General features: G+C 35.8%; 2 protein-coding genes across 2 annotated transcripts; both read right to left on the bottom strand.

Annotated features, from left to right (window-relative positions):
- Window positions 1–12,034: 12,034 nt before the first annotated feature.
- LOC115995837 (7-deoxyloganetin glucosyltransferase-like) lies at window positions 12,035–12,661 on the bottom strand. The gene has a single exon (XM_031234988.1). The coding sequence runs from the start codon at window positions 12,659–12,661 to the stop codon at window positions 12,035–12,037; it is 627 nt and encodes a 208-aa protein (XP_031090848.1).
- A 2,395-nt stretch (window positions 12,662–15,056) lies between these two features.
- On the bottom strand, window positions 15,057–16,187 carry LOC115995836. Its single transcript, XM_031234987.1, has one exon. It carries the CDS (start codon window positions 16,185–16,187, stop codon window positions 15,057–15,059), a length of 1,131 nt encoding a protein of 376 aa, XP_031090847.1.
- Window positions 16,188–18,740: the final 2,553 nt, after the last annotated feature.

The following is an 18,740-nucleotide window of genomic DNA, read 5'->3' as shown; positions in this document are numbered from 1 at the left end:
TCGCTACAATTGGTATCAGAGCTCTGCACCATGGATGAACGAGTTCAGACACTGGAAGCTGCTGTGGGTGAGCTTCACACCCAGACGCAGGCTACTCAACAGTCAGTGGCCACCTTGACAACGCAGGTTACAGATCTGTCTAGCCAATTTGGCAGCCTGCGAGAGGAGCTCCTTCAGTTACTGAGGCTCAATAGGCCAGTACCTCCAATCTTCAACAACTCCCCCGGCCAATCTTCAGTGAACGGGAGGTTTCCTAGAGAGCCAAGTAGGGCCGAGGAATGTCCCACTGGGAGACTGGACAAAGCTCCCATGCCAGACCCTATTGTTGCTGATAAGGAGGATCAAGAGGTGGCAACTCCCAGAGGGTTGGATCGGCCACCCAGAGTCAATACGGATTGGGCTCCCAGGAGGGGAGGTGTGGATGGCTTGAGGCAGAATGCTGGTCAGATCCACGAGATAACACCCAGGTATAAGGCTGAATTCCCAGTTTTTGATTACGCACAACCGAGATAGTGGATCAGTAGGTGTGAGAAGTTCTTCATAATTTCCCATGTCCCTAGGCATGAAATCATGAACCTCCTGTATGTGAATCTCACAGGAAGGGTAGGGCTGTGGTATGAAGGTTATATACATGGGTTGAGAGAGGATTTCCAGTGGGCTAGATTTGCAGAGGCTGTATGTAAGAGGTTTGGAGATGGTGGTGTGTCATTGATGGAAGATTTTGCTACTTTCAAGCAGAGTGGGGGGGGTAGATGATTTCACTGATGGATTTGAGGACTTTAAAAGCCTGCTGTTGCAATCACACCCTTATCTCCCTGAACACTATTTTGTGGAGAACTATGTTGCTAGATTGAAACCAGGGTTGAGGTGTTTTGTGAGAACAGATAGGCCTAGGAGTTTGGAGGATGCCATCTGGTTTGCAAGACAATATGAAAAAGAGTTGAAAACTACTGTCAATCCAAAAAATTCATCCTGGAACACCAAACCCATACAAACTGCTAGACCTTTATTTGCCAACCCAAATAGCCTCCCTAATCCAAACCCCAGTCACAACCAAAAACCAACCCCACCTATACCTAATATCACCACAAAAAGCCCTGAAATAAACCACTTTAAAAACCAATTGAGAGAGCAGAGGAGGTGTTTTAAATGTTTTAACCCTTGGCAGCCAGGGCACAAGTGTAGTGGACCTACCTTTAATATCATAGAGGATCAAGTGGAGCTGGGAACCCGGGAATTAGTGGAACATGAGGGTGAAAGATTGGAATCTGTTGAAGCTGAGGTTTCCCTATGTATCCTTGGGGACAAGGATCTGCCGGAGAGGGAGGTGATGCAACGGCCTGCTGTACACGAATAAGAATTGACAAAGACGAAACGGTGACGTTTGACGATTGCGGTTAAAGAGCCGTTAGAAGTCCTTCGCGAACGACGTCGTTGGATTGACAGTTGAAGGAAGCCTTCAGACGACGCCGTTTAAGTCCCTGGGAGGGAATCAGCTGCAACTCCGGAAAAGAAGGAATGTTGTTAAATTTTACATTCATCTTGTATTTAGCTGAGTAGTAGGATTCAGTTTTACGCTATGCTAATGCTAAGACTAAAGTTCAATTTCTCTCTTCTCCCTTCTTCCAATTTCTCAATCCCTAAATCCCCAAATTCTTTCCCCAATTTCTGTTGTGTTCTCAAGATCGCTGCAACAACACATGCATCAGAATCTTGACAAAAAAAAAAAAAACCATAGATCTACGAGTGTTTTCGGTTTTCTCTAAATTCCTAAAAGGAATTCATACCAACTTTGCTATTGAACTTAAAATTCACCCAAATAGATTGATCAACTACTCTAGGGTTTACGAGATTAATCGCTGTATAAGATTTTTAGGAATTCCTTACATTCCTGAGATGGCAAACTCCAAGCTTCCCTTCTCCCTAAGTAAGTGTCTTAGCATTATTTGGGTGTGATGAATTCAAAGACTGAAATAGCGACATAGAGAAAGTGAGGAAGAGAGGTCAGAGGTGCAGTCAGAGAGAAGTGATAATCAGAAATGGTAGAGTCTAGAATGAGTGATCGGTGGTGAAGGCTATGCTTGCCCTTTTTTTTTTCTTAGCAGCAGCCGTGTACACGTACGTGAGTGTAATGAAAACAAAATACGTGTACATTTTAGGGAGATTCGTTATATATATATATATATATATATATATATATAATTGTATTCAGGTGAGTACTAGTAGATTATAGAGGATTCTTAGGATTCATATTAGCCATTGATCCGATAAAATTAATGGGTAGATTTAGGTATTATTTTAATTAGTTGTTTTATTTATTTAGGGAATTTTCGTGTGTGGATCAAGGGTTGGAGGGTAGTTTTGTCTTTGCTTAGGGTTTTAATTGCAGTCAGCAGATTTTTCGGATTCCCTAAACAAGGCAAATATTGACTATTCAGTTCCTTCTTGTTTAAATTCATTGGCTGAATACTTCGGTCTCTTCGGCGGTCTACGATAGGTTTATCGGCGGTTCACCGGCGCAGCGATGGCAGAGGGCGGTGGGTCTCGATTTTGTCTGGAGAGGTCTGGGCAGGCGGTGGCTGGTCGAGGTAGGTTGTTAATTTTTTTTTTACAGATTTTTTTCCGGCACTTCGCATTGTTTTGTCGTTGTTCTTTGTTGGGGTTTTGTTCTGTGGTCAGATCCTCTACAGAAGCAGAGTACAAGGCTCTAGCAGATGTTTGTGCTGAAGTGGTGTGGATTGTCTCTCTACTTCGTGAACTTAATGTGCCAGGTATCTCTGTTCCAAAGTTGTGGTGTGATAATCTAGGTGCAACCTACATGTGTTCTAATCCAATATTTCATGCCCGCACAAAACATGTTGAAATTGATTATCACTTTGTTAGAGACAAAGTTGCCTCAGGTGAAATCCAGGTAAATTTCATCTCTACGAAATATCAACTTGCTGACATATTCACCAAGGCTCTTCCTGGACCACGCTTTTTCTTTATAAGAGACAAGCTACATGTTACTACCATTCCCTGTGCTTGAGGGGGCGTATTAGGACTCTACACATTTGAGTTAGATTACAATTCTCTTTCCTAGTCTGATTATGACTCTCTTGTATATATACCTGATCTTCTGAACACTTGTATTGAAGTTCTGAATTAATACAAACACGGTTCTCATCAAACCAAATAACCATTTTACTGCTACTTTTCAGATGCCAACTGTCCATCAATTTCTCATCATCACATATTTGAATCATTTCCAAAATAATAGCTCAAACTAAAGAAAGATTTAGCCTTCATACTGTACCAGGTTCTGACATAGTTCCAGAAACAAGTCCAGGCAGTTTAAAAAATAATAATTCAAACTTAAACTTAGCCTAATGTGTGACAAATAATTTAGCCAATATTCTAACATGTATCAATTGTGCATTTATAACCTTTAACATGTATCAATTGTACATTTACATGAACCATTCATTTGATTTAATAATTTGACAATAATTTTTTCTATCCAAACCTAACTTTCTTTGTCTCTTATTAGTATAGTAGAAATTGTCAATTTTTATCAAATAAAATGTTTTGTCAATTATTTTGACACCAAATTTTTTCATAATTAATTGATATTCATTTTACTGATTAACAATATTTCAAAATTTGAGAGATAAAGACAAAAATCAATATCACGAATTAAACAATCGATATTAATTTTTGTCAATTTCAAAACTAATTATTTAAACAAGCAATTCAAATGTACATCTTCAAAGTGTAAATAAATAATTAAAACACACAATAAATCATTAATTAATTAATCAACATAACTAATAAAACTAAAGCATATATCTCAAATTTGGAGATTTTTTTTAAAAACAAAATGGATATTTGATGCCCTCCCTTATTAAAATCTTGATAAAAGAAATAAGATAAAAAGAAAATGGTGACTTTAATTATTTGGTTTATTTCTTTCTATTTAATTAATTTAAACTTTAATATATATTTTGAGTTCACTTAATATAAACATAATAGATTGTTTTAAAAAAATTAGAGGGGGAGCCAAAAGTGTATTTTATCCCTATTATATCAACTAGTATTTTCACCCGTGCGTTGCATGGAATGAATTTGTTATAATATTTTAAGAAATATTTGAATCGATATACAATTATATAAATTATAACATCGAATATGAGTATGAATAAGTGTATAAATGCAATTATAGTATGAGGCTTCCTTGCATGCAACAAATATCACAAAAATTCAGTGTTCTAAAATAAGTGTATAAATGCAATAGGTAGATAATTTACATTATTGCATCATATTCATTAATTTAATTACTTGTCGGTTAGTTATTGCAAGATCTTGAGGTACACTTATATTTTGATATTCAGTAAGTATAACTATATTAGAGAAAAATTTACATGGGAGTAATGGGATAATCAGTTGAGTAATTGTTAGTTGACCGTAGAGCGTTGTGTTGGAGGAAGAAGATGATATATAGTGAAGATGATATTGCCCTTCAGTATATATCATCTTCCTCCTTCAACACGTTGATATTCTCTGGACAAATAACTGTTGGAAAAAAATTAGCATAAAATGGCATTTTACTGGCAATATTGTGGTACAAATATATGTGGCGTCCACTTTCGATTTGGGTCGGGTCAAAGTGGATTCGTGTTCTTCGTAGTTAGACGAAAAGATTGATATATTGTACGCTCAAAACTGATAATGGGTGAATGAGAAATTGGTTCTCAAAGTTGACCCATTTGAGTTAGAAAAATATAGAGAAAAACCTTTCAATTAACTTTTGTCCCACATTGGTTTGAGAAGTGGTTTGCACCACTACATATACAACAGTTTTTCTAAGGCTTATTGAATTGTATAGCATAGAGGCTTCCTCTTGCGCGAAGGGGGGTGCAAATAAAATCCCAAAATAAACTTAAAAAGGCTTGACTCGTGCGCCGACACCTGCATGCACGAAGTCGTTCAGAAAATTGGTTGGCCTTGCGGGTTGAATTATTCCAAATTTTCATATTTTTTACAATATTACGCAAAATCGGTCTGTTTTGGGCGGGAAGTTAAAACTGAGGATATTATTTTTATTAATAGTATAGATAGATTGCATTGCAGCGAAATATATATACTGAATTATTACCATTAGTAATTCTAGTCTAGAATTGTATTACGAATAGGAACGTAGGGAAAAATATATTTTATTAGGAATTCTATTTTAATTTACAATTGTATTAGCGATAGGTATTGTATTACCATATTTTACAATATTACACACACCAAAATATTATAGGTCTGTTTTGGGCGGGAAGTTAAAACTGAGGATATTATTTTTATTAATAGTATAGATTGCATTGCAGAGAAATATATATACTGAATTATTTCCATTAGTAATTCTAGTCTAGAATTGTATTACGAATATGAATGTAGGGAATAATATATTTTATTAGGAATTCTATTTTAATTTACAATTGTATTAGGGATAGGAATTGCATTACCATATTTTACAATATTACGCAAACCATAATATTATAGGTCTGTTTTGGGCGAGAAGTTAAAACTGAGGATATTGTTTTTATAAATAGTATAGATAGAGTGCATTGCAGAGAAATATATATACTGAATTATTACCATTAGCAATTCTAGTCTAAAATTGTATTACGAATAGGAACGTAGAGAAGAATATATTTTATTAGGAATTCTATTTTAATTTACAATTGTATTAGCGATAGGAATTGTATTACCATATGTTACAATATTACGCACACCAAAATATTATAGGTCTGTTTTGGGCGGGAAGTTAAAACTGAGGATATTGTTTTTATTAATAGTATAGAATAGATATAGATAGATAGTATAGATTGCATTGCAGAGAAATATATATACTGAATTATTACCATTACTAATTCTAGTCTAGAATTGTATTACGAATAGGAATGTACGGAAAAATATATTTTATTAGGAATTCTATTTTAATTTACAATTGTATTAGTGATAGGAATTGTAATACCATATTTTACAATATTACGCATACCGATAGGAATTGTAATACCATATTTTACAATATTACGCATACCAAAATATTATAGGTCTGTTTTGGGCACAATATTACGCATACCAAAATATTATAGGTCTGTTTTGGGCGGAAAGTTAAAACTGAGGATATTGTTTTTATTAATAGTATAGATATATATATATATAGATTGCATTGCAGAGAAATTTATATACTGAATTATTACCATTAGTAATTCTAGTCTAGAATTGTATTACGAATAGGAACGTAGGGAAAAATATATTTTATTAGGAATTCTATTTTAATTTACAATTGTATTAGCGATAGAATTGTATTACCATATTTTACAATATTACGCAAACCATAATATTATAGGTCTGTTTTGGGCGGGAAGTTAAAACTGAGGATATTGTTTTTATTAATAGTATAGAATAGATATAGATAGATAGTATAGATTGCATTGCAGAGAAATATATATACTGAATTATTACCATTACTAATTCTAGTCTAGAATTGTATTACGAATAGGAACGTAGGGAAAAATATATTTTATTAGGAATTCTATTTTAATTTACAATTGTATTAGCGATAGGAATTGTAATACCATATTTTACAATATTACGCATACCAAAATATTATAGGTCTGTTTTGGGCGGGAAGTTAAAACTGAGGATATTATTTTTATTAATAGTATAGATTGCATTGCAGAGAAATATATATACTGAATTATTACCATTAGCAATTCTAGTCTAGAATTGTATTACGAATAGGAACGTAGGGAAAAATATATTTTATTAGGAATTCTATTTTAATTTACAATTGTATTAGCGATAGAATTGTATTACCATATTTTACAATATTACGCAAACCATAATGAATTGTATTACCATATTTTACAATATTACGCAAACCATAATATTATATATTACCATATTTTACAATATTACGCAAACCATAATATTATAGGTCACCATATTTTACAATATTACGCAAACCATAATATTATAGGTCTCCATATTTTACAATATTACGCAAACCATAATATTATAGGTCTGTTTTGGGCGGGAAGTTAAAATTTAGGATATTGTTTTTATTAATAGTATAGATTAGCGATAGAAATTGTATTACCATATTTTACAATATTACGCAAACCATAATATTATAGGTATGTTTTGGGCGGGAATTTAAAACTGAGGATATTGATTTTATTAATAGTATAGATTTACAATTGTATTAGAGATAGGAATTGTATTGCCATATTTTACGATATTACGCAAACCATAATATTATAGGTCTGTTTTGGGCGGCAAGTTAAAACATAGGATATTGTTTTTACAATTGTATTAGCGATAGGAATTGTATTACCATATTTTACAATATTACGATTAGCGATAGGAATTGTATTACCATATTTTACAATATTACGCAAACCATAATATTATAGGTCTGTTTTGGGTGGGAATTTAAAACTGAGGATATTGATTTTATTAATAGTATAGATTTACAATTGTATTAGTGATAGGAATTATATTACCATATTTTACAATATTACGCAAACCATAATATTATAGGTCTGTTTTGGGCGGGAAGATAAAATTTAGGATATTGTTTTTATTAATAGTATAGATTGCATTGTAGAGAAATATATATACTGAATTATTACCATTAGCAATTCTAGTCTAGAATTGTATTACGAATAAGAACGTAGGGAAGAATATATATTTTATTAGGAATTCTATTTTAATTTACAATTGTATTACCATATTTTAGAATATTACGCAAACCATAATATTATAGGTCTGTTTTGGGCGGGAAGTTAAAACTTAGGATATTGTTTTTATTAATAGTATAGATTGAATTGCAGAGAAATATATATACTGAATTATTACCATTAGTAATTCTAGTCTAGAATTGTATTACGAATAGGAACGTAGGGAAGAATATATTTTATTAGGAATTCTATTTTAATTTACAATTGTATTAGCGATAGGAATTGTATTACCATATGTTACAATATTACGCAAACCAAAATATTATAGGTCTGTTTTGGGCGGGAAGTTAAAACTGAGGATATTGTTTTTATTAATAGTATAGAATAGATATAGATAGATAGTATAGATTGCATTGCAGAGAAATATATATACTGAATTATTACCATTAGTAATTCTAGTCTAGAATTGTATTACGAATAGGAACGTAGGGAAAAATATATTTTATTAGGAATTCTATTTTAATTTACAATTGTATTAGCGATAGGAATTGTAATACCATATTTTACAATATTACGCATACCAAAATATTATAGGTCTGTTTTGGGCGGAAAGTTAAAACTGAGGATATTGTTTTTATTAATAGTATAGATATATATATATAGATTGCATTGCAGAGAAATTTATATACTGAATTATTACCATTAGTAATTCTAGTCTAGAATTGTATTACGAATAGGAACGTAGGGAAAAATATATTTTATTAGGAATTCTATTTTAATTTACAATTGTATTAGCGATAGGAATTGTATTACCATATGTTACAATATTACGCAAACCAAAATATTATAGGTCTGTTTTGGGCGGGAAGTTAAAACTGAGGATATTGTTTTTATTAATAGTATAGAATAGATATAGATAGATAGTATAGATTGCATTGCAGAGAAATATATATACTGAATTATTACCATTACTAATTCTAGTCTAGAATTGTATTACGAATAGGAACGTAGGGAAAAATATATTTTATTAGGAATTCTATTTTAATTTACAATTGTATTAGCGATAGGAATTGTATTGCCATATTTTACGATATTACGCAAACCATAATATTATAGGTCTGTTTTGGGCGGGAAGTTAAAACTGAGGATATTGTTTTTATTAATAGTATAGAATAGATATAGATAGATAGTATAGATTGCATTGCAGAGAAATATATATACTGAATTATTGCCATTAGTAATTCTAGTCTAGAATTGTATTACGAATAGGAACGTAGGGAAGAATACATTTTATTAGGAATTCTATTTTAATTTACAATTGGATTAGCGATAGGAATTGTATTACCATATTTTACAATATTACGCAAACCATAATATTATAGGTCTGTTTTGGGTGGGAATTTAAAACTGAGGATATTGTTTTTATTAATAGTATAGATTTACAATTGTATTAGTGATAGGAATTATATTACCATATTTTACAATATTACGCAAACCATAATATTATAGGTCTGTTTTGGGCGGGAAGTTAAAATTTAGGATATTGTTTTTATTAATAGTATAGATATATATATATATATAGATTGCATTGCAGAGAAATTTATATACTGAATTATTACCATTAGTAATTCTAGTCTAGAATTGTATTACGAATAAGAACGTAGGGAAGAATATATATTTTATTAGGAATTCTATTTTAATTTACAATTGTATTAGCGATAGGAATTGTATTACCATATTTTACAATATTACGCAAACCATAATATTATAGGTCTGTTTTGGGCGGGAAGTTAAAATTTAGGATATTGTTTTTATTAATAGTATAGATTGCATTATAGAGAAATATATATACTGAATTATTACCATTAGCAATTCTAGTTTAGAATTGTATTACGAATAGGAACGTAGGGAAGAATATATTTTATTAGAAATTTTATTTTAATTTACAATTGTATTAGCGATAGGAATTGTATTACCATATTTTACAATATTACGCAAACCATAATATTATAGGTCTGTTTTGGGCGGGAAGTTAAAACTTAGGATATTGTTTTTATTAATAAATATAGATTGCATTGTAGAGAAATATATATACTGAATTATTACCATTAGTTATTCTAGTCTAGAATTGTATTACGAATAGGAACGTAGGGAAGAATATATTTTATTAGGAATTCTATTTTAATTTACAATTGTATTAGCGATAGGAATTGTATTACGATATTTTACAATATTACGCAAACCATAATATTATAGGTCTGTTTTGGGCAGGAAGTTAAAATTTAGGATATTATTTTTATTAATAGTATAGATATTATATTGGAGGATACCTATCGGGCTGAGGTCGGTAAAGGGCTTAAAAGGTTAAGTCCAGCTTCTCAAAAAGAGCAAATACTAATTTTGATCTCAAGTTTAGCAAAATAACAGTTTTGATCCAAATGTTTAATTCCTACAAATTTTCTTCCACGACTATTATTTTAGTACCAATTTTCATCCACGATATTGTTTTAGTGCCAAAATTTATCACACCGATCACCCCTCCGTTTAAGACATGACAAAATTTAAAAATTTTAAGGGTATTTTCATTCTTTTCAACTTAAGATCTCAATTTGAGTATGAATAAAGAGATTTAAGTCCTAAGATCAATCCCAATTCGCAATTATCCTCTTTATCTTACCTTAATTTGCGGAAGAGAACTACGAATTAGGATCAATCTTAGGGCTAAAATTCTTTTATATATGCCCCATGCTCTATTTAGCCAGCCTGTATATATGCCCCAATGGCTCCCTATCTGCAGACACAGGTTACACGTGATCAATTATTAGTGCTGATTTGCATTTCATATGTACAAAGTTGTTTGTCTTACATACATACATTATTGGAGGTAAATTTTGTTTTTTTAATGCACACCCTGGGCCATCTACTATTGGGACAAATTTACTTGGCACCTCTTGTTTTGTGGATGACGAGAAAAACTTACTACTGTTACTATTTGAGGGTGTGTGCTAGGTATTTAAATTCTACATTGTGACCTTAGCTGAGAAAAAGACCTAAAATAGTCTTAGGTTGTTCATAGTTGACCGACTCAAACCGAGAAGGCCAACATATAAGCCACTCCCACCAGAAGTACGTCAAACTTACCCTCACTTTAATATGTCAAAATTTAACATATAACACAAAATAATATACCAACATTAGAAAAAAGAAAAATTAACTTAATAGAAAGAACACATCAAAGTCTACTTAGACAAAAAATTATAAGATCTTAGCTAGAGGCTACCAAACAAATTTCACTATCAATAGAAGTTAGATATAGTGTCTCTAGTTACTACTAAAGTGTACTCTACCTTAACTTTTATACTGAGGAATTATTCAATTATATCAGATTATTTTTTTTTTTTCTAATTCTCTTTTATTAATTATAACATACTTTTGTTTCTCAAGGCCTATCTACATATTGCACGCATTAAATTGTATCAACAAGATTATGACAACCAAGTGCCCGCATGGACAACTCAACTGGTCAGATGGGTGAAATCTGGGAGAAGATTATGACAATTAAGTTTCAAGTGGTCACACAACAAATTAAAGTTGGAGATATTGAACAACCAAAATTAATTCTTATATAGCTTTCAGAACTCAATTTAACAGACTTTATAATTTATTTTAAACTATCAATAAATTATAAGATTGTTCTAGTAAGAATTTACAAGTTTAAAATGAGATGTTATAAAACATTTAAAAGCTTTTTTTTTTTAATTTTATTTTTCTCTCATTTTTAATTTACAAGCATATAAACTAATACTCTTTAATTCTTTTTTGCCTGCTTTTGTAAAATTTATATTTCATCTAATTCATAAGTTTTTCAATAAAAATAAAGGGATCTTAAAGACTTTGTTAATTATTGGAACAAGGTGGCAAGGTAGAGTGTATGGCCAGCAAGATAGGTGGTCGCCACCAACCCTTAATATAGTAAGCTTGCTCCATAAATCTTATATATGCTGGCCCAAGTAATAGACTAATAGATATGGTCCCTTTCATCTAATTAATATTTGGTTGTGACCTTTAGAAGGACAACAAAGAAAGGGACAACACATACAGCGGTACTTTGTGTTTCAACTAGTTGAGAAAGTATACATGAACAGATACTACAATGCAAAGTAATATTAAAAATGTTGCAATTTCAGATTATTTAATTTATCACAACTTACAAAAATGCAAATAACGTAATCACTTATTTAAAAAGTAGAACTAAACTTTAAAATATAAAATAGTTGAATTCCCAGGCCTCTTAAACACAATTTGAAAATTGTCATTTGTCAGCCATCACTCAACAATATTTGCCCAATCAACTTATCCAAATTCACAAATGATGAGCCTCCCATTGCCGTGGCTGCCTCACCTCTCTTCTTCCAAAACATTGCCTTCTGCTTCACCTCTCTGCCCTTTTCTCCTTCCATTAGCTCTCTCACGACACTTTCAACATTCTCTCTATTAACATCAAGGTCTATCTCTAGACCAAACCCCCATTGAGAGCAACAACACAATCGATTTATTTGTTGTTCGGCAAAACATGACCAACAAATCATTGCCACTCCCGCAGTTATACTTTCTACAATTGAATTCCATCCACAGTGACTTAAGAACCCTCCGATGGAAGGGTGGTTCAACACTTGTTCTTGATCGCACCAACCCACCACATAGCCTTTGCCGCCGCCCTTGATCGTATCCATAAACTCGGGAGAGAGAATTGCAGACCAGTCGCCGCCGGAAATGAGTTCGGGGCGGATGATCCACAAGAAGTTTTGCTGGCTTTTGCATAGGCCAATTGCCAACTCTACCACCTTATCAGGGCTGGTAACTGCCAAGCTACCAAAGTTTACATAAACTATCGATTTTGGATTTTTAGAATCCAGCCACAAAAAACAATCTTCTTCTTTCCACATATGACATTCAATTTTGTTGATTTCATTTTCTGGAAAACCCTTGAGAAGCATTGGAATGGGTCTAATAGCGTAGGCTCGATTGAACATAGAACACAATGCGTTGCACACTGATGAGCACAAATGATGAGTGTAAAAAGGGTGTAATGTCCTTCCGCTGAGGATTGGGGTTATGGCACGAAACTATGTGAATTACCAGGCACTAGAGTATATGGATTTATAGAATCCAAGTAACAAAGACTGAATGATGTGGAATAAAAGAAAGCAATGAATTAAGGTGAAAACTATATGATAAAAGGTATGTGCCAGATTAGGGGTTGTAATCTTGATGTTCCAACCAACTCAGGATTAGGGAAAGAATAATTAACCAAGGGATATATGGGCAATGCACAAAAGAATTCTACTCAGCTACTTTCGTAATCAATAAGAGAATTAGGCTGCAATTGCCCCACTGTCGTGATGCATCAATTATAACCTTAAACACCTAAGCATTGTAAGCCCCCAAAATTACCTCTACTTTCATAGCAGGAAAATTAGGTTGAAATTGGTAAGGCTCGAGGTCTCCACCCAACTTTCGTTGTAATGAATCCCTCTCCCAGACTAGCAATTAATTGTGGCCATCAATCAATAACAAGTACAAAGAAATCCCCAAATCAACATAAACCCTAGGTACAAGATTCAATCCCTTTATGCAATTAATCATAAATTGAAAATCAAGATTAACAATGAACCCCTAATCCAAACCCATAAACGAATTACTCCCGCATGATGGGAGTAAGCACAACAAAGCAAGAATAAATAACCATAAACATTATAAGAAATAAAAGGGAAAAGAAAGTTATATGATAAATAACAAATTCAACTTCAATCTTTGATTCCAATCTTGAAATAAAATAATCTAATGTAAAACTAGTCTAAACTATGTTGGGGAAATATAAACTAAAAGCTAGGGTTCAGAACTCTGTAAGGGAAAAACTTTCTCAATTGTAGAAAATAGGTCAAATATATAGGAGGTAGATGGGCATTGGCCCATTAGGCAACTTCCAATTCTTTTCTAACTTGTATTCTTCCTTGTAATTCCCTTTTCTTCCAGAACTTGTCCAAAATGTTCCAATATTCTTCCTTTGTTGTTCCTTGTAGATAATTCAACACTTGGACAATATAACACACAAACAATTCCCAATTTCACTAGGATACAGAAAATAACCTTCAAAACAACTAGAATAAGGGGTGAATAATTGTACAAAATAGCAGATATCACACACCTCGGGTTCTAGCTCATCAAATGTGTGAAATATGACAGCGAAAGCTTTGTAGCTTCTTGAAACTTGAGAAATCATGTAGTCAATTATTGGGTCATTTGGATCGGGCGACCAAGCCGTGGTTGGGATTAAGCTTAGATGAATACTTTTGACTCCCGGGATCCAATCAATAACATATTCATCTGTATAAATTGAAAAAGATATCTTGATTGTGCAAATATTATATTGAAGGATACCTTTCAAGCCGATAAAGGGTTTAAAGGTCAAATCCAGCACTTTGGTGTCTCAAAAATATGATGACGGGTTTATAAGGAAATAAAGTTGTGTTGGATCTACTAGCTATAGCTTTTGGTAAGTGGTAAGGCCGGGCTTAATCTCACAATACTTGGTCGGAGAATTGATGTGGTAGGCTATGCTTGGCACACCTAGCTGAAAATGTAGTTGCAAGCTAAAAATCTATAAGCTAGAATCTAAAAATTGAAGAGTTATTAATGTAGCTAATTATGATTAAAAGTTTTTGGTAAAATTAATTTTTTGATATCCTAATAAATATAAAAGACTAAAAATGATATCTTCATAAAATTTAAATAGTTTTAAATTTAAATAGGTTTGTTTACCTATTAAAATTTAACAGTTTGAAATGAAACTATTAGCACATTAAACATCATGTCATCTTGTAAATTCTTCCGAATATAATTATGAGTGCAAATGTGTCCATAATAACATCAATGTGGACACACGACCCCCCCTCCCCCCGCGCGCATATATATATATATATATATATATATATATGATAACCAATCTTAAAATAATAATAATAATAATAATAATAATAATAATGGATAAATATTAATATATATAGGAGAAGAGAAAAAGACAAAAGATTTTAATTGAGAAGGATAAATGATGTCATTTATTTAAAATAATAAGGACAAATATAAAAAAAAGTTAGGAAACTATTAGCTTATAAGAATTATCTATTCTGGCGTGCTCAAGTTGTACCCTAGTGAATCCGGCCACCGTATCTCTAGTGAATCCGGCCAACGGGGTTCGTACGGGTGTAAGCTGGTCCTCGCTGAGTCCCAGCTTCAAGAATACGTCATGGTACATGACGTTGATGCTGCTTCCGGTGTCGACTAGCGCTTCTTTACCCAAGCACCGTTAACCACCATCGAGATCACGAGGGCGTCCTTCGGGGCCGTTGAGCTCGCAGGAAGGTCTTTGTCCGAGAACCAGATGGGCTCCCGTCGGGGCTTCTTCGTGGTCGGGCGGTCATCGACGGCCCCCACGAAGGCCTGTTCCCCCAAGGCTTCCCCTCCAAATATGACATTAATTACTGGTCGATTGGATTCGTCTCTATCCTTTTCTTTCCCGTTTTGCTGTATTTGGGGTGTTGCGCCCCTTCCCCGCGTGTCCCTTCTGGCCATCCTGTCCCAATCTATAAAGTTACCTAACTTGCCGGCCTGTATCAGTCTCTCTATTTCTTTCTTCCACGCTTGGCAGTCGTTCGTGTTGTGCCCATGGCAACGATGGTATTTGCAATATTTTGACATGTCCACCCCTGGGGGATCGGGGCGCGGGTCCGGTGTTCTCACCATGTGACATTCTTCGGCATAAGCCAATATGTCGTTTGGCGGGTCTCTCAGAGGAGTGAACGGTACCAAGTGAGGCGTCCTGTCCGAGGGGGGTGCTGGTGCCCAGGGTGGCATGCGGGAACCCGCCTGGGACTTGTTCCCTGTGTTGGTTTTCCCTTCTTCCCTGCCCCTTCGGGGGTGGGAAGTCATGCTACCCTCGGACTTCGAGGACCCTTCCGTTCGCGACCTCTTGCTCCCTTCCTCCTCTAGGTATTTTAGGCGGTTCGCTTCCTCCGCCTCCGCATAACGGTTGGCTTTTATCATCAACGACGTGTAGGTCCTCGGCGTTTTGCGGCGTAGGCTTTTATATAGGTCCCCCGCTCTTAGGGCGGAGATGAACATGGCAATGCCCGACCTGTCATCCATGTCGTCCACTTCGGCCTCCTCCGTTCGCCAATGGACAAGGAATTCCATCAGGGTCTCATCCTTTCCTTGCTTTAAGCTTGCGAGGTGTGTGAAATGTTTTTTACTCCTCCTCCCCCGCATGAAGCAGGTAATGAATTTCATCGCCAATTCGTGAAAAGAACCTATCGATCCACTAGGGAGGTTGGTGAACCAACGCTGGGCTCCTCCTGCCAACGTGGAGAAGAAGGCTCGGCACATGGCTGCCTCGGACGACCCCATCAGCATCATGGTGGCCTGGTATGACAATATGTGTTCTTGCGGGTCACCGGTTCCATCGAACCTTCTCACATTGGGCGGTTTGAAGTTAGGCGGGAGAGGTTAGCCCTTGATCTCCGGGGTGAATGGTGGGGTGATTGTTATCTTGGGTACGACCGGATGGTTTCCCAATTCTTTCCTTAGATTAACTCTTCCATTTTCGCGTCGATTCTGCGGATCCAGTCCTCGCGGGGGTCGGTTCGTCGGTTAGCCCAACGTTCCATCGAGCGATAAACACTTTCGCCCTCTCCTTCCAAACTAATATCCCCCGATACGTGTCTCCCCCGCACGTCTATTTGGGAAGGTCGAGAAACAATGATGTCCTGTCGCCTTCCATTAGAGGGTTTGGCCGCACTAGGTTGGCGGCCTTGTGCAGCGCGATCCCCGTGTCCTCTGCCCTCTGGGAGGGTAGGATGCTCCTCCGCTCGGACCGAAACCAATACTTCGTCTCCTCCTCCGTTTCTCCCAGGGGCCGGGTCCCCTGGCTGTTCAGTAGGTGGAACAACCATTGTACAAGGAACCAACTCAGAAATATGACTTGACTTGAAGAACCAACCCTTGAGGGGTTGTGTAAAGAACACGGACTTTTAGTATCAGTACCCACAGATGGTGCAAATGATGGTTTTAACGGATCGGGTCCACCATAAACCGGATAGGGGGTGTTGGGTCTAACAAATTGGAGCCCAGTTACAAAAGTGACTACAAGAATCGAACCCGTGACAGGGGTTGAGAGTAAGAGGCGATACCACTAGACCGTAGTATTTTTGCCGTGTATTTGATGTGTCTGATGAGTACCCGAACCCCTCTATTTATACTGGCCCCCCTCCTCTCAGATTCGCCCACGCGTACGCTCCAAGATCTCACTCCAGCTCCTTGCGCCATGTGGTCCACACACGCGCGCCACGTGGTCCACGCACGCGCGCCACGTGGTCCACGCACGCACGCCACCCCACTCGACCCCCTATAACACCGCCGGCACGGAGGGGGGGCGCCAGGCCACGGCCTGGCCGGCGCGAGGGGGCGCCAGGTCACGGCCCAGCCACGCACCGGGTGCGCTGGGCGCGCCGTGACCGGGCGCTGCCAGCGCCCCCGCCGGCGGCCATGCCGGCCTGTCGACGCCTCGCCGGCGACACCCTGACCGTCCGGGGCCCACTTTTCCGTGGACACCTCAACCCAGCCCACCATCACAAGCCCAATGAATCAAGCCCACACCCAATATCCCCATCACCTTGAAACTTGAAAGGTTGTTTGAAAACTATTCTTATAGGTAAATTCTTATATTAATAAGGACTGTTCATTAGTTTAGAATGTGAGTTAATATTTGTTAGGAACCCCGAGTTGTTGATTTTGATGATACCAAACTNAGGTAAATTCTTATATTAATAAGGACTGTTCATTAGTTTAGAATGTGAGTTAATATTTGTTAGGAACCCCGAGTTGTTGATTTTGATGATACCAAACTTTACGAGGAGACCCCTAACTTTTTGCAAATGCTTTAGAATAGCTTATGTTTTTGTCTTAGTCTTGTAAGGTAACCGAATCCTTAACTATCCTTGCCTTACTAAGGATCTGAGTCTTACATACCGGAGACATGAAGTCTTCGATCGAAGAAGTGTTCCATCCGAAGAGCCGAAGACTCGAAGACACGAAGACTTGAGGAACCAAAGACTAGGATCTTAGGTCGAAACTTGGAAGGGCCGAGCACTCATGACCGAGCAATCAATAGTGTGATTGACTCGAGGAGTTTAAGAGAAATGATAAAGTCAATCATTTTCTTTTATGACCGGGGCAAAGACATTCTCTGATAAGTTGTCTTATCTGTTGACTTGAGAATGGGTATAACTGAATGTCATTTTGGGTCCTATGCAACGATCCCAAGGAGCATTTAATGATCGTCACCTTTTTGAGGGACAAAAGGCAATTTGTCCTTGCACAAAAGTGGACAAACGGCTAGAAAGTACTGACATTCTAAAAAAGGAGAAAATACTACCCATTGGATATGACACACTGGACAATAGGTTATGAATTTCAATCTCCCTCCAACGGATCTGAAATTCCACCTATAAATACCCTTGTCCCTTTTCATTGTGAAGAGGTTGAATTACGCGAAATATTGTCATTCAAGTGAAAAACTTTTAGTGTGATTGATATTCATAAGCTTATTAAGTGATATTCAGATTTGTTTGGAAGTTCTTGTGAGATTAAGAAGTTGATCAAGGAAGCAAAGTACAATAATTTCAAGTTGGAGAATCATCACATCTATTCAACCATCTCTACAAGTGAAGTAGAAAGAGGCGGAGTAAACTTGAAGGAAGTTGAAAAACCTACAACAACAAGGCTGCCGGGCTTGGTGATCAAAGGAGCTTGTTGTAACGGAGATTGTACTATAACGAGGAATATAGTGTTAGGAACATCATGTAATAGGTTTTGATGATACCAACTGTTAAGTAAGAATCCCCAAGTCTCGATACATAGGCAAAACAATGTAAGTTCGATAAGTAAACTAAGAGCGAAAATACAACCGGG

Source organism: Ipomoea triloba, chromosome 11, assembly GCF_003576645.1.
Source record: "Ipomoea triloba cultivar NCNSP0323 chromosome 11, ASM357664v1".
Classification (NCBI taxonomy): Eukaryota; Viridiplantae; Streptophyta; class Magnoliopsida; order Solanales; family Convolvulaceae; genus Ipomoea; species Ipomoea triloba.
Note: the sequence above shows the minus strand (reverse complement) of the source record. Positions and strands in the feature narration are given on the sequence as shown.